This window comes from Convolutriloba macropyga, chromosome 6 (genome assembly GCF_964194025.1).
Source record: "Convolutriloba macropyga chromosome 6, txConMacr16.3, whole genome shotgun sequence".
Classification (NCBI taxonomy): Eukaryota; Metazoa; Xenacoelomorpha; order Acoela; family Convolutidae; genus Convolutriloba; species Convolutriloba macropyga.
In genome coordinates, this window is record NC_134473.1 from 41,108,386 (window position 1) to 41,133,948 (window position 25,563).

A 25,563-nucleotide genomic window follows, 5' to 3' on the forward strand; every position below is an offset into this window, starting at 1 on the left:
TCTTTTCCTTCTTTTTCTCCCTTCTGTTTTTTTCTCTTTCTATTCGCTTTTGCTCTGTTTTTTTCTGTCTGTCTGTTCTCTTCTTTCTTTTCTCTCTTTTTTTATCTTTATCTCTTGCTTTTCTCTCTTGCTTTTCTCTCTTTTCTGTATTTCCTGTCTGGCTTTTCTGTCTTTCGTTTGTCTTACTTTTTCCTCTTCCTCTTTTTTTCTGTTCTTTCTTTCTGCCTATTTTACTCTTCCTTTTGTTTGCTTTTCTCTCTTTCTCTTCCTTTCTCTTTTTTCTTTTACTTTTCTGTCTTTTCATCTGTCTTTGTCTTTTCTTTCTTTCATTTGTCTGTTTTTTTTCTCTGTTTCATTCTTTGTTTCTCTTTCTTTTGTCTGTTTCTTTTCTGTCTTTTTTTCTCATCCTTTTTTCTCTTCGTTCCTCTTACGCTTCTCTTTAGTTTCTTGCATCTTTTTTCCTTTCTGTTTTGCTTTTTTGCTTTTCTCTTTCTTTTCTCTCGTGCTTTTTTCTGTCTTTCTTTTTTCTCTTGCTTTTCTCTTTTGTTCTCCTTTTTTTCTGTATTTCCTCTTTCGATCTTTCCCCCCTCTTTGGCTTTTCTTTCTATCTTTTCTGTTTTTTTTTGTCTTTTGTCTCCTTTTCTCACTTTCTTTTCTGTTCTTTTTATCTGTCTTTCTTTTTCTCATTCTTTTTCTCTTTGCTCCTCTTCCGCTCGTCTTTTTTTCTCGTATTTTTTAGCGTTCTGTTTCTCTTCTCTTTGGCTTTTTTCCATTCTGTCGCTCCTTTCTCAATTTTTTTTCTGTCTTTTCTCTCTGTCTTCTCTTTCTTGCTTTTTTCTTTCTTTTCCTTCTTTTTCTCCCTTCTGTTTTTTTCTCTTTCTATTCGCTTTTGCTCTGTTTTTTTCTGTCTGTCTGTTCTCTTCTTTCTTTTCTCTCTTTTTTTATCTTTATCTCTTGCTTTTCTCTCTTGCTTTTCTCTCTTTTCTGTATTTCCTGTCTGGCTTTTCTGTCTTTCGTTTGTCTTACTTTTTCCTCTTCCTCTTTTTTTTCTGTTCTTTTTTTCTGCCTATTTTACTCTTCCTTTTGTTTGCTTTTCTCTGTTTCTCTTCCTTTCTCTTTTTTTCTTTTACTTTTCTGTCTTTTCATCTGTCTTTGTCTTTTCTTTCTTTCATTTCTCTGTTTTTTTTTCTCTGTTTCATTCTTTGGTTCTCTTTCTTTTGTCTGTTTCTTTTCTGTCTTTTTTTCTCATCCTTTTTTCTCTTCGTTTCTCTTACGCTTCTCTTTAGTTTCTTGCATCTTTTTTCCTTTCTGTTTTGCTTTTTTGCTTTTCTCTTTCTTTTCTCTCGTGCTTTTTTCTGTCTTTCTTTTTTCTCTTGCTTTTCTCTTTTGTTCTCCTTTTTTTTCTGTATTTCTTCTTTCGATCTTTCCCCCCTCTTTGGCTTTTCTTTCTATCTTTTCTGTTTTTTTTGTCTTTTGTCTCCTTTTCTCACTTTCTTTTCTGTTCTTTTTATCTGTCTTTCTTTTTCTCATTCTTTTTCTCTTTGCTCCTCTTCCGCTCGTCTTTTTTTTCTCGTATTTTTTAGCGTTCTGTTTCTCTTCTCTTTGGCTTTTTTCCATTCTGTCGCTCCTTTCTCAATTTTTTGTCTTTTCTATTTTGCTATTTTCTTTCTTGTCTGTCTTTTTCTCCCTTCTGTTTTTTCCCTTTCTTTTCGTTTTTTTTTTCTGTTTTCGTCTGTCTGTTTATTCTCTTCTTTTTTTTCTTTCTTGCAATTTTCTCGTGCTTTTCTGTCCGGCTCTTCTTTCTCTTTTCTAATTTTGCTGTCTGTTTTGTTTTTCTTTTCCTATTTGTTTATTCTCTTCCGTTTTTCTTTTCTCGCTTTCTTTTCTGTCCTTCTTTTGTGTCTTTCTTTTCTCCCTTCTGTTTCTTTCCTTTCTGTTTCTATTCGCTTTTTTGTTTTCTTCTGTCTGTCTGTTCCCTATTTCGTTTATCTCTTGATTTTCTCTTCTGCTTTATTCTCTCTTATTTATTTCCTGACTGCCTTTTCTGTCTTTCGTTTTTCTTTTCTTTTTTCTCTTTCTTCTTTTTTCTGTCACTTTTTCTGCCTTTCGTTTCTTTCGTTTCTCAATTTTCTCTCTTGCTTTTCACTCTTTTTTCTCATGGTTTTCTCTCTTTCTTTTCTTTTTTTCGTCTCTTTTTTCTGTTCTTATTTTCTGCTTTTTTCTCTACCGTTTTTTTTTCTTTTCTCTATTTCTTTTCTCTTTTTTTCTTTCTTTTCTGTTTTTTCATTTGTCTTTTCTTTCTTTTGTTTCTCTGTCTTTTTTCTCTTTAGTATCTGTCTTTTTTCTTTATTCCATTGTGTCTTTCTTTTCTGTCTTTCTTTTCTGTCTTTCTTTTCTGTATTTCTTTTCTCTTTCTTCTCTATTTTTTCTCCTTTTTTCTGCTTTTTAATCTTTCTTTTCTTTCTTTCGCTTCTCTCTTTCTCTTGCCTTTTTCTGTTTTTCTGTATATCTTTTCTCTTTTTCCGTTTTTTTCTGTATCTATTCTCTCTTTCGCTCTTTTCCCGTTCTATTTTGTTTTTCTTTCATTTCTCTGTTTCTTTCCTGTGTTCTATTTTTTGTCTTTTTCTTTTCAATATTTCTTTCTTTCATTTCTGTTCTTTTTTATCTGTCTTTCTGTTTCTCATTCTTCTTTCTCTTTCGTTCTTCTTTTGCTACTCTTTAGTTTCTCCTTTCTTTTTTCCCTTATTTTCTTTGTTGCTTTTTTACCTTTTGTCTTTCTTTTCTGCCTTCTTTTTCTTTCTTTTCTCTTTCTATATTTTTTGCTTTCCAGGTTTCTTCTGTGTGTCTTCTCTCTTCTTTTTTTCTCTCTTTCGTTTATCTCTTTCTTTTCTGTCTTGCTTCTCTCTTTTTTCAGTTCACTTGTTCACTTTCTTTTCTGGATTTTTCTCTCTCCATTTGTACCCTGCTTTTTCCTTCTTTTTCTTTTTTCCTTTTTTTTCCTGATTTGCTTTTTTGCTTTCTTTTGTCTCCTTATCTTCTTTTTTTTAGTTTCTGTCTTTTCTTTCAACTCAGTCTTTTTCTGTTTTTTCTCCTCTCTCGTTCCTTTATCTCTTTCTTTTCTGTCTCTCTTCTCTTTCGCTTCTTTCTCTTTTTTTGCTTTCTTTTCTGTTTCCCTTCTGTCTATCTCTTTATCTTTCTTTTCACTTCTTCTCTTTTCTCTATTTTTTCCTTTACATTTTCTGTTTCTTTTTCTGCCTTTCTTCTCTTTTAATTCTTTCTTCTTTTTTCTCTCTTGCTTTTCTTTCTTTTGTCTTTTGTCTCTTTTTTTCTGTTCTTTTTTTCTCTTCTGCCTTTCTTTTATCTCTTTCCTCTTTTGTTCTCGCTCTCTCTGTTTTTCACCTTTTACCTGTCTTTCTTCTGCTTTTTGTTTTCTTGCTTTTTCTTTTTTCTCTATCTTTCTTTTCTTTCTCTTTTCTCTGTATTGTTTCTTCTTCTTTTTATTTTATGTCTTTTTTCCATCAGTATCCTGCATTTCTCCTCTTTATCTTTTCTTTGTTTCTGATTTGGTTTTCTCGCTTTGTTTTCTCTCCTTATCTTCAGTAATTTCTTTCTTTCATTTCTGTTCTTTTTTATCTGTCTTTCTGTTTCTCATTCTTTTTTCTTTTTCGTTCTTCTTTTGCTACTCTTTAGTTTCTCCTTTCTTTTTTCCCTTATTTTCTGTGTTGCTTTTTTCCCTTTTGTCTTTCTTTTCTGCCTTCTTTTTCTTTCTTTTCTCTTTCTATATTCTTTGCTTTCCAGGTTTCTTCTGTGTGTCTTCTCTCTTCTTTTTTTCTCTCTTTCGTTTATCTCTTTCTTTTCTGTCTTGCTTCTCTCTTTTTTCAGTTTCTCCTGTATGTCTTTCTATGGTCTTTGTTTTGTCTTTTTCTCTTCCGCCTGTCTTTTCTCGCTTTTTTCTCTCCTTTTTTCTACCTTTTTCATTCTTTTTGCCCTCTTTTGTTCTTCTCTGTCGTTTCTCTCTTCAGTTTGTCGTTCTTTCTCATTTTTCTCCGTTCTCTTTTGCTTCTCTCTTGTCTTTCTTTCGTTTCTATGTTTCTTCTCTCTTTGTGCTGTCGTTTTCTGCTTTTCCTTTTTTCGTTTTTCTTTTCTCTCTAGCTTCTGTTTCTTTCTTTTCCGTTATTCGTCTCGTTTCTGTTCTATTTTTTCTCTTCTTCTTCTGCTTTCCTTTTGTCTCATTTCTGTTCCTCTTCTGCCTTCTGCTTTTTCTTTAGCTTTTCTTTCTTCAACTTTTGTCTCTTTTTCTTTTCTCTGTATTGTTTCTTGTTCACTTTCTTTTCTGGATTTTTCTCTCTCCATTTGTACCCTGCTTTTTCCTTCTTTTTCTTTTTTCTTTTTTTTCCTGATTTGCTTTTTTGCTTTCTTTTGTCTCCTTATCTTCTTTTTTTTTAGTTTCTGTCTTTTCTTTCAACTCAGTCTTTTTCTGTTTTTTCTCCTCTCTCGTTCCTTTATCTCTTTCTTTTCTGTCTCTCTTCTCTTTCGCTTCTTTCTCTTTTTTTGCTTTCTTTTCTGTTTCCCTTCTGTCTATCTCTTTATCTTTCTTTTCACTTCTTCTCTTTTCTCTATTTTTTCCTTTACATTTTCTGTTTCTTTTTCTGCCTTTCTTCTCTTTTAATTCTTTCTTCTTTTTTCTCTCTTGCTTTTCTTTCTTTTGTCTTTTGTCTCTTTTTTTCTCTTCTTTTTTTCTCTCTTTCGTTTATCTCTTTCTTTTCTGTCTTGCTTCTCTCTTTTTTCAGTTCACTTGTTCACTTTCTTTTCTGGATTTTTCTCTCTCCATTTGTACCCTGCTTTTTCCTTCTTTTTCTTTTTTCCTTTTTTTTCCTGATTTGCTTTTTTGCTTTCTTTTGTCTCCTTATCTTCTTTTTTTTTAGTTTCTGTCTTTTCTTTCAACTCAGTCTTTTTCTGTTTTTTCTCCTCTCTCGTTCCTTTATCTCTTTCTTTTCTGTCTCTCTTCTCTTTCGCTTCTTTCTCTTTTTTTGCTTTCTTTTCTGTTTCCCTTCTGTCTATCTCTTTATCTTTCTTTTCACTTCTTCTCTTTTCTCTATTTTTTCCTTTACATTTTCTGTTTCTTTTTCTGCCTTTCTTCTCTTTTAATTCTTTCTTCTTTTTTCTCTCTTGCTTTTCTTTCTTTTGTCTTTTGTCTCTTTTTTTCTGTTCTTTTTTTCTCTTCTGCCTTTCTTTTATCTGTTTCCTCTTTTGTTCTCGCTCTCTCTGTTTTTCACCTTTTACCTGTCTTTCTTCTGCTTTTTGTTTTCTTGCTTTTTCTTTTTTCTATATCTTTCTTTTCTTTCTCTTTTCTCTGTATTGTTTCTTCTTCTTTTTCTTTTATGTCTTTCTCTCCATCAGTATCCTGCATTTCTCCTCTTTATCTTTTCTTTGTTTCTGATTTGGTTTTCTCGCTTTGTTTTCTCTCCTTATCTTCTTTGTAATTTTTTATTGTTTCTGTTTTCTCTTTTTTCTGTTTTTCTTTTTTCTCTCCTCTCTCTCTCTCTCTCTCTCTCTCTCTCTTTCCTTCTTCTTTTCTGCCTCTCTTCTCTTTCGCTTCTTTCTTTCTTTTCGCTTTCTTTTCGCTTTCCCCTCTGTCTTTTTCTTTATCTCTTTCTTTTCTCTTCTTTTCTTTCTTTTTTGTTCAATTTCTGTTTTTTTCTTGTTTTTGCCCTTCTTCTCTCCGTTTTTTTTCCTTTGTTTTTTCATATTCTTTTTTGCCTGTCTAACCCTTCTCTCTTTTCTTCTTTTCCCTCATTTTTTCAGTTTTTCGTTCTTTTGGCTTTGCTTTCCATTTTTTCTTTCTCTTGCGTTTCTCTTTCTGTTCTGAGTTTCTGCCTTCTCTTTTTTCTTCTTTCTCTATCTTTGGTTTCTGTCTCTTTTCTCTGTATCCTTTCTTTTTTTCATTCTTTTATGTCTTTTCTCTCTGCCTTTCTCTCTTGCTTTTCTTTTTCTTCTTTCTCTATTCTTTTTTTCGGATTTGCTTTTCTGGCTTTCTTTACTCTCTTCATCTTTGTATTTTCTTTCGTTTCGCTGCCTTTCTGTTTTTTCTGTCTTTTTTTGCTCTTTTTCTTTTCGCATTCTTTTCTCTTTCGTTTTCCTATATTTTTTTTATCTTCTTCCGTGCTCTTTCTTTGCTGTCTTTCGTTTCTCTCTTGGTTTTCTCTTTCCTGTCTTTCGTTTTTTTATTTCCTTGCTCTTTTGTTTCTTTTCCCTCTTTTTTTTTGTGTTCTTCTAGATTTTGCCTTTCTGCCTTTCTTCTTTTGCTGCCTTTCATCTCCTTTGTTTCTCTACTTTCTCTTTTTTTCACCTTCTTTTCTCGTTTTTTCTTTTGTTTTTGTTTTCTACCTATCTTTCCCATTCTTCTTTTTCGTTCCTCTTATTGGTTTTTTTGTTATTTGTTTTGTTTGTCTTGAGTTTTTTTTGTTATTTTCTATTTCTTTTCTGTTTTTTCTTTGCCTCTTGCTTTTCTCTTTATTTTGTGCCCTTCTTCGTTTTCTCTCTTTCTTTTCTGTCTTGTTTTCACTTTCTCTTCTGTCATTCGTTTTCGTGCTTCTTTTCTCTTTCTTTTTCTTTTTATTGTTCTTTTAAGCCTTCTTTTTTTCCTTGTTTTCTCTCTGTCTCTTTTTTTCTGCTTTTTTTTCTTCTCCTTCATTTCTCCTGCTTTTCTCTCTTTTCTTTTCTTAATTGCTTTTCGTTTTCATTTCTCCGTTTCTCTTCATTTTTGTTTTTTCTTTTTTATTTGTCTGCCTTCTCTTTTCTGTCTTTTTTGTCCTCATATCTCTTGTTTTTTCTCTTTCCTTTCGGTCTTTCAATTCAGTCTTTCTTCTATTTCGTTTCTCTCCTTCTTTTTGGTTTCTTTTCTTTTCTTCCTTTTTATCTCTTGCTTCTCTCTTTCTTTTCTGTCTTTCTTCTCTCACTTGCTTTTCTCTTTCGTCGCTTTTCTCTTTTGTGCCTTTTGTCTCTGTCTTCCTTTTTTCCCTCTTTTCCCTTCTTTATTTTTCTCTTTCGTTTCTTTTCTTTTTTCTATTCTTTTTCTGTTCTCTGCCTTTCTCTTATTTGTTCCTTTTTCTCATTTTTTCATTCTTCTCTCTTTTTGACTTCTGTTTTTTTGTTGCCTTTCTCATTATTCTCTCCTTTGTTCCTCACTTTGGTTCCTCTATTTCGTTTTTTCTTTAGGTTTTTGTTTTTTTCTCTTTCTTTTCTGTTTTTTTTGGCTTTCTCTTGCGTTTCTTTTTATCTGCTTTTTCTCCCTTTGTTTTCTGTCTTGCTCTTCTCTCTTTTCTCTACGTCGTTTTCGTCTGTCTTGTCTCTCTCTTTCTTTCCTCTTTTTTTTCTGTTCTTCGGCTTTTCTTTTTTCTGTTGTTAGTTTTCACTTTTTCTTTTCTTTTCTTTTTCCTCTGCCTTTCTTTTTCTTTCTTTCTTCTTTTTTCGTTTCTTTATCTTTTGTCTGTATTGTTTCTGTTTTTTTCCTTTTTTCTGTCCCTTTTCTCTTTTCTTTTCTTTGCTTTTCTTTTCTTTTTTGCTTTTCTCTGTCTTTTCTCTCATTTGTTTTCCTATTTTTCCCCCTTTTTCCTGTTCTTTTTCTGCATTCTGTCTTCTCTCCTCATTTTTCTGTCTTCTCTCCTTTTCTCTCGTTTTTCTCTATTTTCTCTTTTGCTGTTCTTTTTTTGCCACCATGTATAATATCGTTATCTGTACAAGTCTTAGCGCTCCCTAATTATGCAAAATGGTGAAGCAGAAAACGTGGTTGGACCATAAAATTGTTGGCACATAGGGTAATATACACAAACCAAACACATCGGTAACGAAACGTAATACCTATTGCTTATGAACGAGGGGCATAGGTTCCAGCCCCAGGTGGTGCAAAAAAAATAATATTTTTAAAACCTTTTCTTTAAGTTATTTCCTTGTGATGATTTTGCGGGCCTGCTAGTATCAATTAAAAGAGCCTCTGCAACTTTTTTTCTGTAAGCTGCACTTTTTTTCTGTAAATTTCCAGTTAGAGTCGGAGATCGCGCGTTGACGTTGACTCATTCAATAGAAGAAACCGATAGTCTATTCGTGGTTGGCGGAATACAATTTAGAGAGTGAGAGTGGTCTATAATGACATTAATGTTTTTCACTCGAATACACAAAGAGTTAACTGTGCCTAACAGGAGTATAATTTGATACGATGCACACAACTCCATCAAAAAATTGGCTGAATGATGGAACGAAATCTGAGCGTGATGTCATATGGCGGTTTGTGAAGTGAGAGTGACGTAAAATGGCGTCGACAAGAATCATGACTACCACAAAAAACATAGCAGAGCAAATCCTGAATAAATATCCATTAAATTGAAAGATAAATTATGAAATCATTTAGCAGACCAGAACACATGGTTAAGGTATTAACGTATCCGATAAAAAAAGTTTTACTACAGAAACGCAAAGCCAGAACAAAAGACTTGATCTATGTGAAAAGCTGATCGCGTATAAGGGAAAAGCAGAGGCTTGCAAAACTATAGAAAAAAAGGAAAATCGCAGCAGATACCAAAGATTAGTGGAAAATTAATTGTTGGTGTTCCTATGTTCAGAACTAAAATTTCCATATTCAAACCAACACAAAAACCAACTTCTAAGCTTAAAGGAAGTTTACGTGATCACTTGACACTTAAAGTAAAAAAAGAACATTTAAAAAAGCTTCAAAGAATTTGGAAAAAAATTGTACAAAAATTGTTGATTATTTGTCCAGCTCTTTGATCAATAAAACTTAAAAACCAAATACTTCATAACAATCCCCCAATTGAACTAATTTGCAGTTAAGTTTGCTTCATACATTCGGCAGACAGAGACAAAAATGACGAATAAATAATTATAAATATGAACATAATTTTCAAGAAAATGTAAAATATCGGTACAGATCTTGAAGCAAAAATCTACCAAAAAACACATCACTCTCGAGACAGCCATAGAATTTTTGTTGCCCTCAAAGTCTATTAATGCATTTTTGTGCTTAAACGGCAGTAAAAGTTTTCCACCGTTTTCACATTTTTTTAAAACGGTAGTAATTTCATGAGTTTTACGGTTGTTATGTCAACGAAAACTCAATGGCTTTCTCGAGAATGATTTGGTATATTTTGGAAGAAAACAAAAATGGTTTACTGCGTTTTAGCTCCTAATCTAGACAGTCTCTCTGAACTGGTCAATTGAACCAAAAAACTGAAAAAGCGAGAAGAAATAACTGAAAATTCGCAATTTGGAGCTCCAAACCTACAAAACAAGACATTTTAACTTTGTATTTAGCTCTGAGCAACTTCAGAAAAACGAGCACTTTATAGATTGAAAAGGCAGGGAACTCTAGTTTAAATTATCTCCGATTGGGTTTTACGCGTTTATCACAATTTAAAACTAAAGTTATCAATGAAAGTTCGCTTACATTCTACAAAAAGATTGCAAGATATACCTTGAAAAAATAATTCAAAATATTGAATGATATACTAAATACTCTCCGGCTCGTCGAACACCACTTGAACATTTCAAGCTAGAGACACCAGAAATTCATAATTTCTTCAAATCATTATAACGAACAGAAGGATTATACTTTTCGGATCAGAGCATTTTACAGCAAAATTTCCTGTGAAAAGCGTAAAATAGTAAAAGCAAAAATTGGAATCTACAATAAGGCATTATTCATACGAAGCGTTCAAATCAGCGATCAATAAGACTAGACATTAGCAAAAAAAATACTCAGAGATTTGCTAGAGTTTCTTGGTATCAATGTCTTTCAAACCCAAATATGGTAGAACCTACTCATGATCGGTTAACAAAAACAGTATTCTTCCGCACATCAACTAAAAAAAACGAAAATTATAAAAAGAATTCAGAAAATTCCCAAAAGATTAAGAAATGAAAAGTTTGTCAAATTCTTCAAACTGGTATCTTGATAACCTATTCTGTCCTGCCTGCGTCTACAGAACATAAGTCTGGGGAAAAAATTGGTTCGCACCTTTTGGAGAAACAAAACGACAAAAAAATTCTTACAAGAAATTGAAGTGATTACGAAAAAAACACTAAAAAGCTGCTGAAGTTCCTAAAACTTAAGCTAATAAAAACTGTTCCTTAAATGATGCACGAGCTTTTGAAAAAAACTTTGTTGCTTTCCAAAAGTAAAAGTTCGTGAAAAAAGAAAAAAAAATTCAAGTTGCTTCAAAAGGTACAAAATTCACCAAACTTTTACTGCTCAATTTGTTATAACCAACATATATCTTCCAAAACAACCATGATTGATAACTATAGTTTGCAAAAGTTCTCGACAAGATAATAGGAACCTTAAGACCATTTTAACAACAAACGAAAAATAACAAATGGCAGAAGGACATAAAAATTGATCTGGTCTGTTATGGCCCCCAGCTTAGTGGGCTTATATGTTTTACGCCCCCCCGGGCGCACGCGCTATTTTTTACATGGTAACGTGCGTAAAGTTCAGAAAACTCTAAACAAGTTTGCATTACTTGCTACAGTTTTTCTCCCCTGGCATTAATTGTAATTAAAGCTTATTAACCCCGGGGTGTGAAAATTAAATCTAAAAAATCTGAAATCAACAATTAAAGCCCTAAAAATTGTGATGAACCTCAACTGAGCACCAATTCCACCAAACTCATGCCCCCCCTCCCCCCCCCCCCCCAAAAAAAAATGAAGAAACTCGAAGAAAAGAATAAATGTTTTTGGGCTCAAGAACTTCGAAAAAAATAAAAATTTCTGGAAGTTCTGCCTTCCTTGCAATTACTACACATTCCACGCTTAAAAAGCTACAAAATCAGTTGAAGGCCAGTTACCTAATTTAATACCCACTGTGATTTACCCACTTATTGTGCTTTGGAAGCCTAAATTATGGAAAAAATAAGTTAACAAATATCACAAAAAATGCAGAGCGCCAGGTCATTATAATCAAAATTTTCTAATTTATTGAAAACAAAAAATCAATAGAAAACCTCAAATGGTTCCGGTCAGCTATCAATGACGCAGCTATTCATATGGAATTGAATAAAATGGTGTAGTGTTAAAATGTTAAATAAATTGGTTCTACAATAATGGAAGTAAGAATAAGAAGGATACCAAATTATTCTGTTAGAAAAGGTCACACTAATTTCTGAGGCAACCATACTCTGCTTTAGCACCATTAAATAATACACTAATCATAAAACGCAGCGTGGTTTTTATGGAAACTTAATTACAATAGATTTGTCAAAAATGCTGACTTGTGCTAGTTAACAGTCAAAAGTTCGACAAAAAAATAGATCTGATTAAACGAAACGTACAAATTTCATGCACAATTTCAGTTCGCAAAGTGTAAAACGGTCTCAGGGCAGATTACTCAATTCTGTTTTACCCAATGCCATTATGTCCAATTCCATTTTACCCAAACTGCCATTTTACCAAATGCCAACATACTCAATTTATCCCATCGCAAAATTTACCAGAACGACTATATAGCCAATTATATAATTAAATGGCCCGTAGGAGTTGATATGAAACCATCATAACAGGACATGGTATTATATTGTCCACATAAATATTTTAAACCGTCTTTCTAATAGCGACTGCTATTTTGTAATCGGATCTTTGAACGAAAACATCAAAGAGCATTGGGTAAGTTGGCATTGGGTTAAATGGCATTGGGTAAAGGGCATTGGGGTGGGTAAAATGGCAGTTTGGGTAAAATGGCGTAGGGTAAAATAGCTTAAGGTAAAATTGAATTGGGTAAATTGTCATGTATCCGTGTAAAACAGTTTGTGGGGAAAAATTGCCAGTTTCATTAGTTTTATCTTTTGCTCTCTGAAGTTGCAAGTGTTGTCTGCGCTAACTTGACCTTTCCACCAGTCAAAACTGTCAAATTACCAAACACGAAAGAACGACAATTTTACTTTGCTAGCATTTAGAAGGAGGATCCTGACATTATCCTACCCACAAAAAACGATAATAATGGAAATTTACAAACCTTAAAACAAACATTAATCGTTATTTACCAACAATAAAACGAACCATAATGCTAACCATTATTTCAACGAGCTACAAAATTTTTAATGAAATCTAGCTGACCAAGAAATGGACCAATATAGAAATTACAATCATAGCACTGTCAAATGACGGAATTTTTAATGGATTTATGCGCCATTTTGGTTAGTTATCCGGTTGATAAGTTAGTTGTATATCCAAAGAACATACCAGTAATTGCTATAATGTTATTTGGATCATGAGCTTTACAAGTTTCTTGTGGGGCCAATCAAGGCAACTGTTACTGTGTCAATGCAGTTCATATTTTGAGAAAATAATCGAGAAAAATGTTCCCCGGTTGAAAAAAAACAACACATGGGAAAACCCACGCTCAAAAGATGTAAGATTATATAAGGATTGCTTATAAGAATTTTTATAAATGTATGTGAAAAAAATCTTTTTTTAAACTCAAAATGGGTCCAATCGGCCGATCATGCTGGATTGCGTTTTCCAGTCAATTGGGAGCCATCTATACCTTTCGCGACTTTCATGAACCAAATTAATCAGGAAGAATACGTCTCTTTTGGACAGAATGTTTTCTTCCACGATAATAGCGGAAAATACATTTACCATGAGAATTTTATTAAGGCAAAATAAGACCCAACGATCATCTTACCATTGGGCTTTTTTGTACTCATGGTCAACGTTGAATTTTCCCCTCTATTAAGCTGCATTATCAAAACTAAATCGAAAAGTGCAGCAGTGCCTTAATTCCTACCCTCTGTTGATTGGTTCCATAGTGGTTGGTTGTTTTCCAGGAATAGGACTGTAGTTAACTCGGCTAAATCCCGACTGTTTCTTAATCTTGCGCGGCTTTTTCTTTTGAGCTATCATCTGATGTTGTTCCAAGAAGCTGTTCCCATTCCCAGGTGGAGTCGGGGAAGGTGTCGGCGTTGTGTGGCTCTCTGGGCTTTCATAGATCGGCTGTCTCGGAGATCCCACAGGTTCATTTATTTGGATTTTCGGTACTACCTTGAAAACGTCTTGTGCGACCTGAAATAGTGTAGTGTAATAGCGTATGAGGTACAAGACGAAAATTTTTATCTGATTTGTCGGGCTGAATATGTGAAATTTTGCCAGGCCAAAATGCTAGGAAATCTGTATGTCCAGAAAGTCGCACGGAAAGTGTCAATGTCCAAATTTTCATGCGTTCACCAACTTTCATGTCTATGTTCGCTGACTTTCGTGTTTTCGTGTTAAGACTTCAGTGCGTTTTCAATGTTATTTTGAATGCACAATTAAGGCCCCACTCGTGGGCTCATATCCGTGCGCGCCTGGATCGACTATCGGCCCGGGACCTCGAACTTGGGTTGAAAAAAGTAATCACTAAAAAAACAGTTAGCCTTGTTTGCTACAGGCATGGTACCTCAAATAATATTTGTTATTTGATACTCGCGTTACTCTATATTTGTGGTACCCAATGGCCTTGTGGCACCCAATGGTCTCAAAACTATAATTGGTAGACACTTCTCCCCGAATATCGCACTACATCTCTTACAGGAACCAAGCAGCTTGAAGTCCGTGTGAAAATTTCCGACATATGTCCCATAGAAGTTGATGTTATCGAAAGCTTCAAAAACTGGTTATCGCTTGGGAAAATCAAAGTAACAAATTATAAGATCTAGATTCGGAGGAAAAGTTACAGTAACACACCAGAAAAGTAGGCGAATACCAACACACCTTGCGAAAAAAGTTAAGTCCCAATTAAAAAAACTTATTTGTCAAACAGAAAAATCATAAAACTATTCAGACAGTTATTTTATCTCCCCAATAAGAGTTCCGAAAAAAATATAACTCAATAAAATTGACACTCAAATCAGTAGCCTTAAACAAAGCCATAAAAATGAACAAATATCAATTGCTGAGCATCAAATCATTAAGTGAAAATATTGGAGAAACATCACATAGCTGGCCACACACATGTAAATGTAGCCGTTAAAAAATGAATTCAGAAATGAAATCTTCATTCCGTGTAAGATTACAACTTTTCAATCTCAGGAGTGGTTTGCCGGTCGTTTAAGGTCATATATGATTTGCTAGATTTCCTTTTCCTGGTAATCTGGTCCTGGATAAGTATTTTATTTTCCTGGACAAAGAACAGAGTATGATTAGTTTGACATCATTTACTATCCGTGTATGATTACTAAGAAGTGGCTCGGAAAATAGCCATACAAGAATTTATGTCAAGAACTCTTCTGCTTAAGAAAGATTCAATTTTGATTTCACTCTTCTGCCAGATTTCATGTCAGCATCAGAAATGAACTGATGTTAATTTGTCAAAAATGAGGCTCTCTTTTTATCTTTTTGTGGTGTACATGTTCTCTAAAAAGGAGCTTTCATCCATTTTTACGGTCTACAATAGAGGAATTCGGTTTGGGAACTTAAGTAGTGGCTGCGGTGAAGAAAAAAGTAAGCAGATGGGTTTAGTTTTTAAATCGGTTTTTGGTGTGACTAAACTTTCTGCAAAATTTAACAATTCCTGTGCTTTGTAACTGCTTTCATTGTCTACCAGCAACCAGTAGCTTTCAGTCAGCTCTGTCTGATTCCTCAAAGTATTACGGGCTACCACTTGATTTCAGCGCAAAATCGCTATAAAAAGCAATTTGGTGCCTTGTTGCAACGTTTTGAACTCTTTTACGGTGATTTCTACACTATCGATTCACGTGCGATTTTTTCTCCCAAACAATTAGCCTTGTTTGCTACAGGCATCGTACCTCAAATACTATTTGGTATTTGATACTCGCATTACTCTATATTTCTATTGCTGCCTATGATGATGGAGTAAATTCTTAGTTCATGGCATTCGGCCTTGCATTATTTCAACTATAGAAGGCTAAACACTGCTAGTTTTTCTGCCAATATAGAGATGTCAACAAATATGCAAAAGATTGTTACTATCGCATCTTTTTTTAATCCTACTAGCATAGTTCACAAATTGAAGATACTGGCGTTCAGATGCTAGTTCAAAACATGTCGCAGGTCGTCGCGGAAGAAAAGCGAAGACACCATCCGGAATAGAACCATTTTTGGAGCGACAAATACCAAAACCTCCAACACAATAGGAAAATGGAGATGATGCCGGAAACTTGGGTTACTTGCAAATGAAAACATTGACTTATCGGTACCGTTTCCTGCAGAGCCAATTTATGGAAAACCATTTATTGAACTGACCCCCAATTTTGAAAGAGAAGGAAGAAAAAGAAATATGCAACAAAGAACGAGCTGGATAATCAGTTGTCAAAAAACACGGGAATTGGGGATTACATGCGGCAGTAAAACTTGGAAAGTAGCAAATCGAATGCAAGCACTTTGCTGATTTTAGGTACTGGAAAAAAAGGCCGCAAACACTTGAATAGACAAGACCCACACGTGAGCATCGAAGTGCTAGAGCATGTAAATAAAAGAATCTATTGGAGAAAACCTCCATCAAATAACGAAACATTGCCTTCGACAGGTTTACTATCCGTCAGTTTCAAACAGTGCTTGGTAAAAAGCTTACACGGGACAACCAAGCAATCGACAACGTCATAAGAAAATATTGAATCGAAATAACTGTCAAAAGTTTAGCTTGACATTTCATCACAAATCACATTTCAACGCAATTGGGCAGACCTGCCGCAAGTGTATCCTGAAAAATTAATTCGCTCGAGTGTTTAGAAGTAACACCGGACTTTTTTATAGAAATTTACAATTGTCATAATAGTAAGTCACTAAACAACGTACACGAAACAGAGAAGAAACTAATTCGTGTGTGAACACGACTATCTAATCACAGTACAAAGAAAAAGGATCTCAGATAGCTGATCATCAGACGATTACTTCATTTCACAGATCCAGGATAATACTCTGATTGAACAACAATGCCTAAAACTGACACTGGGATTGGTACTTACAGAACTACTTGATAATTCAGCGAGTCCATGAACCATTTTAAACAATTCGTTAGCTAATGGGATACTCAAATCACGTTCCGCAGTTCATTGCAATGGAAAGGAGAAACGGAAGTTTTGCAAACAAGCCACTAACAATATTAAAATCATCAAAATGCCCATTTTAGTGTAATGGTTGCAGAGTGAAAGCGAGGAAAGGTCTTGTGGTACCCAATGGTCTCAAAACTCTAATTGGTAGACACTTCTTCCCGAATATCGCACTACATCTCTTACAGGAACCAATCAACTTGAAGTCCGTGTGAAAATTTCCGACATATGTCCCATAGAAGTTGATGTTATCGAAAGCTTCAAAAACTGGTTATCGCTTGGGAAAATCAGAGTACCAAATTATAAGATCTAGATTCGGAGGAAAAGTTACAGTAACACACCAGAAAAGTAGGCGAATACCAACACACCTTGCGAAAAAAGTTAAGTCCCAATTAAAAAAAATTTATTTGTCAAACAGAAAAATCAAAAAACTGTTCAGACATTTATTTTATCTCCCCAATAAAGAGTTCCGAAAAAATATAACTCAATAAAATTGACACCTAAATCAGTAGCCTTAAACAAAGCCATACAAAAGAGCAAATATCAATTTCTAAGCATCAAAACATTAAGTGAAAATATTGGAGAAATGTCAGCAAATCCAAGGAAAGAAAGCAAAGGCCTGGTTTAGCACTATTGGTCTGAATTAAGCGTATAAGCGACTTAAGCTAGACTCGGTAACGGTAAATTAGTGCAAACTTACTCTTGTTGCTGGTGATTGCAAACCCGGACCTACCTCACATACTATTTCAGTGCTGAATCATTACATTTCAATTATGTTCAATTATTTCAAATGTCTGCACAGTCTGATGGTGGAACATTCTGTGCAGTTGTGACCAAGAATGTAAATTAGGCTGCGAAGAAGAGGAACAGAGTGGGATGTAGTCTGGGCAGACTGACAAAAGGTTTATACTTCTATTTGTCTGGTTCAGTACTGGTTAAAATTGAAAGTCAATGGTACAGCGCTGAAACCCAGTGGGACCTAACTCCGGGAAGGCACTTACAGTTTTAAGAATAGTTTTTATGGACTTTCTTATTTGCTAGCAGAGTTGCAGAAAGCAAAGGACTGCAATCTATGTTAAAAAAATCACAATCGTTTCTCCTTGATTTACTCATTGTAGACTTAAGACCAAAGTTGATACATCAAAAGGAAGTGTAGGCGTGCATCAAAGCTTTGGACGGCAAAAAATAAGTATTAACCTACCTGAGTGCCATTTTGCTAAATATAAACTGGCTGAGTTATGAAATTAAATTATAAAACTGAAGCAGTTTTAGCAATAAATGCACCTAGTAACTATTTAAACAATGCTAGGTATTGGCGTATCGCGAAATAAATTCATTCCAAAGCTAGTTAGAGTATGTTTTCCATTCAAACATATACAGAAAAAGGGAAGCAAATGTATTTGAACAGATGTAGATCAGCAACATGTCAACAAGACTAAAGTAGAGTGGTGAACCAGAGTGGAAACGCCAGTTTTGCTAAGATCCTGAAAACGAGAGTCGGGTGCGATGCCTGGAAAGAAAGCTCAGGTACTCTAGTCGGGAAACAGAGGGGCATCAGATTGAAACTAATAACCTACGCATTACGTTTCCTAAACATTTGTGAACAGAAATTTAGCATTAATGAATTCAATTTAAAGGGCGTAGTGTGGTGAGTCAAACATTTTAAAATTTGTTTAAACGGAACAAGAATTACTGTGTTATTTGATCATCGTGCTTTACTATCAGGTCAAAAACCAAATAGAGCAAACAAAACGTATCAAAGCAGACTAACTCGATGGATATACCATTTGATCCCATTTAATTTTAACATAAAACACGGGCGTTGATCTAATTTGTGATTTGTCGGCTATATTTCAGGTAAAATAACGGTACCAGCAAGTTTAACATCTAATAACGATGAAGAGTTTGTCGGAGCAAAAATTGAAATGCTAAAACAATCGTCCATTAGAAAAATGGGTCCATTTTAACAGAAAGAAAAACAAGGGAACAAATTGAAAGACAGAGTATCAAACTAACGCACGCTAATCAAGTCATCCTTCCATATGCGGAAAGTAAAGCACTAGTTTTTTTCACAGTTTGTCTGGTAATATTGAAAAAAAACTCAACAGTTCTTTGAAAACCGCAACTTTCAACCCCTAAGAAGATAAGAGTCAGTTTTGACCTCATAGTGTCTATCGAACGCACCCAGTCATCACAATCACGTAACATGATAAGCAGTGCCTTAAAAACATTAACAGAAGTATAACTAAAATAAAAATTAGACAACGTTTCCAACAGAAACATCATAAACAAGATGACATCAAAGGACGCGTGACTTATTATTTCCGTTGGAAAGACTGAAAGGTTAAACATGAATACCTATGCGTCAAAGATCAGGCAGCTGTTCCGCACATTCTCAAAGATGCGACGATCGAGCCGTTGTTTCCCCCGCCTGGAAGCTGCGGGATGAGTAATTTCTTACTAAACGCATGGTAGCTTTACATAACCGGAAGTCTTTTGGCGAAAGCCGCAAAATGTACTCCATGCATCTCTATACGGGTAAGAACTGAAATAAAATTATCCCGAAGTGTAAATTCCGTCCGTCACCGAAATGCCAGGCACCGAACGAAAAACTGAAATTACACTTTGTGAGACCACTACCTGATAATCAAAACCGAGAAGCATACATACTGGAGGCAATAGACCGATTTAAAAAACAACCTACCGCAAAAATATACACAAAAAATGCAGCCATTGCGATATACATTTTTGAAGGAATATGTTAACATCCACAGAGTACAAAGAAAGTTAAAGTCTACCAGGCTCCATAGTAAATAAATTCTGATTTAACGTCAAAACGCAGCGTGATGTTAGTTAATTGGAGTGACCATCCTAGTGCGTGGATGACATCATATTAGTGTTTTGGGTTTATTCCGGTACAGTTAGCCCAGGGTTTATCTGTGGCATTTTGGGATCCATCCATACAACGTTTTCAAGTTGGGAAACAAAGGTGCGGTAGCGATATAGTTGAAATCGGCCTGGTTTGGCTTCGACATTAGCTTGCAAGTGCGGATCATTAAGTACATCAAACTGTATTATCTGCGGGGAATAGTGACGTTTACTTACGAGACTGAGGCGTGCAAGTTTTCTACGAGCTTTAGTTATTGTTAATACCAATTATCGTGATCAAAATGGAAGCCTCTCTTAAGTGAGATTTTGTGGTAAAAGCTTTCTTTGTCACCGAGTTTTGCTTGTATTGCGTAAGCGGGTACTTGAAGTGTTTGAATTTGTGAGAATATGGGTACTTGGACAGGGAGGATTTGAATGTCTGCCGGTTCGATTTACATTCGCCAATTCTACTGATCTTATAATAGTGCTCATTTGTGATATGCTGTGTGGAGCAATCCTAGTGAATTACTATTAAGTCTTGATCTCATGATTTAGGAGTTGAGATATTTCGATTGTCAACTTTAATTGGTTGTTTTATGGGAAGCGGGTGTAAAGAAAAACAATTTAAACAAGAGTATGATAGTCCAGAATGAGGATTATAGAAGACAAAACATCCTACGGTGTTTTCGGTGTATCTATCATTTTATAGTGTATTTCTTGGTAAATACAAGGTGATTGATTTGTTTTCAGTCAAAACATAGGCGGAGCAGCAGCTTGTGGGTGAAAGTTTTATCTTGCTCAACAGAGAAGGTGATTTTAGATTGTTTGTGGAAATCATGTTCTCGTTGTTTCTGTACTTGTGTAAGCTTATATGATTTAGGGATTCTTTGTTTTGACCAATTACGTAATTGTTCAAAGTTATTATGATCTCCAAAATGGGCGGGTGCAGGGACTAAAAATTTCGGTTCAAGTTTTAGAGGTAAAGTTGGATATGTACTAGTAGTGTCGGGTTGTTTCCCAATACAATGGCAAGAATGTTGATCTGGATCTGGAGTGGGTTAATTTGAGCTGAGGGTGATTATAGTTGACGAGCCCTGGAAACTGAAAGGTAAAGAAATTTGAAAAGAAGGTGATGAATTGACTATTTTGAATGAGTTACTTCAGTGAGCTTGCGAAAGCAAACGCTCAATATTACTTACTGGTCCTTGTGTCGGATTAAAGGGGTTACTTGCAATTTGTGATGAAGTAGGTTAAAAAAATTCAGAAATGAGTGAATCAGAAACGGAAGTGTTAGAACTAAGACTGATATCTTGTTGTGTATTGTCTATATTAGAAACAGTGTGAATTGGCTGTGGCGATTCGTAACTAATGGTTTTATTTGTTTTAGCAAAGTTAATAGCTTCATTAGAGAATTGTGGTGTAATTGAATAGTTGAGTAATTCAGGTTATGGCGCTCGAAGTGAAGCAGGTATAAGTGTTGGTTGTGGTAACATTGCGTTGGCAAGAAAGCTTGAGTACGGCAATGAACGTTGTGTGTTTTGTTGTTGTCTTTATTGTGCTTGCTCTTGGTGTATTTGCTCTTGACATTGATAGGTGGATATGGGATTAGTGACTATGGGTTAAAGTGGTCAAGGGAGTAGTTTGCAGTTGGACGAAGTCTATCTGTAGATTTGTCAGAGGTAATGACCGAGTATGGGTGTTCTTCGGTTTCCTGTGCTGTGATTTTTTCTTAAAGAGTTTAAACGATGACTTTTTGTTTGTAGCGTCACCGTATGAGCAACTTGGTGATTCTGAGACCGGGGGAGCACTTGGGCTAGTGTTGGGTTGTTGATTAGAGGACAGAATTGTGACGTTAATTGTTAGCTCAGAGTGGGGCAGTGATCACAATGGAATATTTTATAGTGAGTAAAGGTCGAAACGACAATTATCAGTATATTTAAAGTGAGTATGCTGATTCGAATTAATTCAAAAGTTGATTCTGGTGGGAGGATGGGAGGACATTGTAATGATTGCTGAGATCTATAAATCAGCAGAGAAAACTGCGAATGTGTAATCTTTCCCAGCAAGCGAAAAAAATGTGTGGGTTTTCTAGTTTTCTATGCGAGTTGCTGTTTTGCGAGTTGCTGGTATTGCTCATCCGAATATAGAAATTCTTTAATATATTTTATATCGTAACAGGCTGTGATAGTGCCTAGGTTTATCGCACATACTAAATCTGTGTAGAAAACTTCAGATATTTTTGATGTTGCTTGTGGTGGAAAAATTGGAAGATTGAAAAGAGCAGAAAATAGGAACATGGAAAATTGGAATAAAGAAAAGATAGAATTGATGTGATTGTTGCTAAAGTGTCTTATATAAAAGACCCATTCACAACAAATGTTTGAACATAATATGTGATCTAGATTATAGAAAAAGTCTTGGAAACGTATTTGTTTTGTTTTTAAGCTCTGGATATATCTGAAAGTATAAGCGTATGGGATTGTGAAAAAAAACTCTTCGAGTCTGTGTTGTAATGTAATTTTCATATCTGTCAGTTTTCTGAGTACAAATTGAGCTTTCAGTGCTATGAGACTGAAGGTTGTAGTTTGAAACAGTGTGTGCTGTTGTGAGCGCCTTCTGTTCGATGGGTTCTTCGGTGATCTGATTGGGTGCTTCGGTGACCTGGCTGTGAGCTGACTGAGTTTTTCCTTTGAAGGATAAGAACTGTACTGTGAGACGGTTCTTAGATTAGATCAAGAATGAGAAGTGAAATTGAGGAATATAAAAAAAGTTAGAAAAGAGAAAAAGATATTTTCACAACGAGAAATCGAGAGATTTGATAGGGTTTTGAGCAAAAAAAGAAGAGAAGAGAAAAACTGAGTTGTAGGCAAAATGGACTGTGAAGTGATTTTAGACGATGAGAATCAACCTGAGCAGGATTTTTTTCGAGAAGAAAAAATTCCGGAATTATATCTCGTTCAATTAGTTAGATTCGGGAATTCTTCACAGACTAATCTGTGGGTCAGTTACTAAATTAGTTTTTCGTTAATTTACTTTCTTTATTGTCGTGGAGAATGGCCTATGATTCCCTCTTTTTCATTTCCTGATGAAGGGTTCTTGTGGATCTACTTGGTGCTTGTGTAGCAGGTGGAAAAAGAGTACATATGCTTGGTTAGCTTAGTGGCGTGGCTTTTTTTTCAGTGAAATTAATTGTATTAGGGGGAGAGGGGTAATGGAACTACCCGAATTATCCCTTTCATATAGAAGAAGTGGGGAATTATCTTTTTATGTGTCTCGCTATGTTCAAAACTGAATATTCTGAGAAATTTTTTGTCTGCATCTGTGCTTTATATTCACCTTACTGTTGCTTGGTGAGAATTAAGCAATATAGTTTCACAGGTGTTTCGGATGTACTGTTTGCAAGGTAATTTGAGGTATAGGCATCCACGAATTCAGTGAGTTCATTGATGCGATATTTCGTAATTCGAAGATATAAGTGAGAAACCTTGCTGTGCATATCGAACTAATTTTTAGTGGGTGGTTAACGGATTAGTAAGTGTTAGTGGGTGGTTTAACGGATTTCGTATAAGAAATTGAATAAAGCATTGGTAAGGATATTCGAGATTTTTTATATCCATTATGGAAAAAAACATATTGTTACGTTGTGTTATGAATGAGGAATAAGATTTATACATTATAGTTTCATTTGCAAACTTGCTTTTACAATCGTATGCAGTGAGTGAATAAGTTTAACTTCTTTGTTCAATGGGGGGATGGTTCATTATTCGATGGTATGCCCGGGGGTTGTCTAGACTAAACGAGACGGATTTTGACTTTGTGGTAGTCGGTTTTTGAGGATGAAGCCGTAATAAAAAGCCGTAAAGAGTTGTCGGAGAAATATTTCTCCATTTGTTCTTGAAGGAATAATTTTTTGGGGTATTACGGTACAATGTTGCTACGGTGGCGGGTTATATGTTTACCCTAAATATCCTTTAGTTTCTATATGAACAATTTCGGAGTGTAAATTAATTTTTAAGGTCCAACTTTTAGTGGTTTAATGTTTTTTTTATATTCCAATTTGTTGAGCTTTTTTTACAACGAGAACATAATTGTTAATTTTTAGAGTTTGAGCCGTTCCAAAAGGGCGAAATATAAACGTGCGTAAACCTTTATGCTGATTTAATTGATTTTGTTATTCGTTGTAATATTCTTAGCGTATCTTTTCACAAGTACGGAATCAGTCTGCAAAAGTTCTTTTTTTGCGTTTTTTAATTTGAGTGTGGTGACGAAGATATTCAGTAAGTGTATGCTTTAGAAAGGAGTAGCAAGGTGAATTTTGTGAGTGTTTACATTGACCAAAACTATGTGTAGTGGAAGATAGGTTAAACATTATTGCCTTTTTAGGTTTAATTCTAAAAACGATTTAATATGGTGAAAGGTTGATGTTTGTTCTAACTTGAAAGTTAAATGCAAATGAAATTGTTTGCTTTTTTTCTTACCATTTGTCATATTGTGAATATAAGTTTGTGCATAGGAACGTGTTTAATTGTTTATTACTAATTTCTACTAGTCCATTGGATGGTGTGGGTGTTTTAAATTGAACGATATATATGCGGCAAAAATGCTCAAGTTCGCCGTTAATATATTCTTCCATTGTCAATTACCAAAATCCCTGCTATTCCAAAATTAACTATGCATTGATCAACAAACATTTTTATTGCGTTTGATGCATCATTTCTGGGTGAAATGTGGAGATGAACATAGTGAGTGAAGTCGTCTGCTATAAAATAGACGTACGAATTTGCCTCTTAAGACGGAGAAACTGGACCTTTCGTATCCATTGATATACGATGATTAAAGTATGACAAGAGTTCTCGAAATTGCTGTTATGGAGCCCCAAAAGGTTTGGGAAGGATTTGCTTGTTTGGCCATTTAAAAAATCTTGTGTAAGTTTTGCTAGCCATGGTTTATATCTGGAAAACAATAATTTTCTCTTATTGCAGCGTCAGATTCTTCACGAGCAGGTTGGCCTGAAAGATCATGTGAATGAGCGAAACGAATTATTGTTAAGAGAAAAGATAATGATAGACAATTCTTGGTGATTTTGTCTCGTGTATATAACATAAGAGGTGATTTGTTTCGTTTAGACTCAAGTCATGGAAACGTCTATACTAGTGTAGAAGTCCTTTGTTTGCTCTGGTTGTTAGTGTAGCTATACAAGAGCAGTTTTTATATTGTTTCCAGAAAAGAATCTGTCGTAGGACAGAGTCTTGCTGTTGTGTTTCTTGTAGGAATATACCAATTATCTTTGTGTGTTCATTATAGAAGTGACTGAATATCTCTGGTGATTTAGGTATGAAGTCATCCATTAGCAGGAAGTGAAATTTTTTTGGCATTTATCATTTCTGCTTAACTTGCATTTTAAGTATCGGTTGTAAATGGTTCTGTTTATGTTAGTGTACAGAGTAACATCTGTGTATTGCACAATATGCTAAGTTTCCAAAAGTGGTTGACGTAGTTTTAACTGTTGAGTTCTATGTTGATGGACATGTTCTAGAGACTGTGCTTTTGTTTTCTGATCTCGGTACGAGAAGGGAAGATGGAGATTGCTTTCGAGATGCACTTTTAAATATTTATATTTGATTTGTCAATATATAGGAAAGTTGGTGATTCTACAGCAGTGTCAGTAGTTATTGTGTTAAACTACTCTTTTGATACGGCATAGTGGCACTGTATCGTTTGTGTTCGTTGATTATGTGTCACAAAAATTTTTATCCAGTCAGGGATTTCTACCGTCCGTAGACGACGTTTGCCACATGTTGTCGTCGTAAGTGAACAATTTAGTAGGTCTTGAAATAAAAGGTTCTTTCCTTCCATCCAAATTATGTGTAGGTTGGGAAATTTCATTAAGATGAGTTGAAACTTATAAACTCTGTTATTTAGTTTAATCTTTTGTGTGATCAAGAAAAGTATTTGTTTGTGGTCAGTGTATAGAATAATAAGGTGTTGTGACCCTTGGATAAGAAACTCATAATCAGAGGGTGCGTAGATTAATGCAGAACATTCGCGGAGAACGGCTGAAAGTTTTAGTTCTAAGGTAGAGAATAAACGCGAGTTTGCGGAAACTAGTTCCATTTTTCCAAATTGGATTTTTGAAGGAGTATAGCGCCAATGACATAGTTCAAGGCATCACAAAAAATACGGAAGGTTTTCCCCGAGTTGGGGATTGCGAGACGTAGTGCACCGTCAGTAAGTTCCTTTTTTACTCTGTCAAATGTTTGTTGAAATTCTAATGTCCATTTGAAATTGACTGTGTCTCTGATTTGAAGATAGAAGAGTCTCAGGATGACTTGGAGATTAAAAAAATATTTTGAGATTAATGTTAAAAGTGCAACAGAATTTTGTATTTTCATTTTGTTTTTTGGTGGTTGTAGCTTTAGAAAACCATCTATTTCAGATTAAGGAGGATATATGTGTTTATTTGATATTTGGTGTCTCAAAGATTGGCTGATTCTAAAAAAGAACGAGTTCTCTGGAGCAGCTTTGAAGTTTTAAGTTTTGAAGATTTTGGTGTGTTTATCTAATGTTTGTAACAATGTATCTGTTGTGGAATCTTGAATTAAAACATTGTCACAGTATGTGATAATTTTACTTCAGCGAA

General features: G+C 34.7%; 1 protein-coding gene and 1 pseudogene across 1 annotated transcript in view; both read right to left on the reverse strand.

Moving 5' to 3' along the window:
• The window catches only part of LOC142341318 (uncharacterized), a 42,441-nt gene that overhangs the window by 5,388 nt on the left and 11,490 nt on the right, over positions 1-25,563 (reverse strand). Inside the window, exon 3 of the mRNA XM_075392243.1 lies at positions 12,797-13,071. Coding sequence (XP_075248358.1) covers positions 12,797-13,071 — 275 coding nt within the window. The remainder of the gene's footprint in view (positions 1-12,796; positions 13,072-25,563) is intronic.
• On the reverse strand, positions 346-11,796 carry LOC142340640 (uncharacterized; annotated as a pseudogene).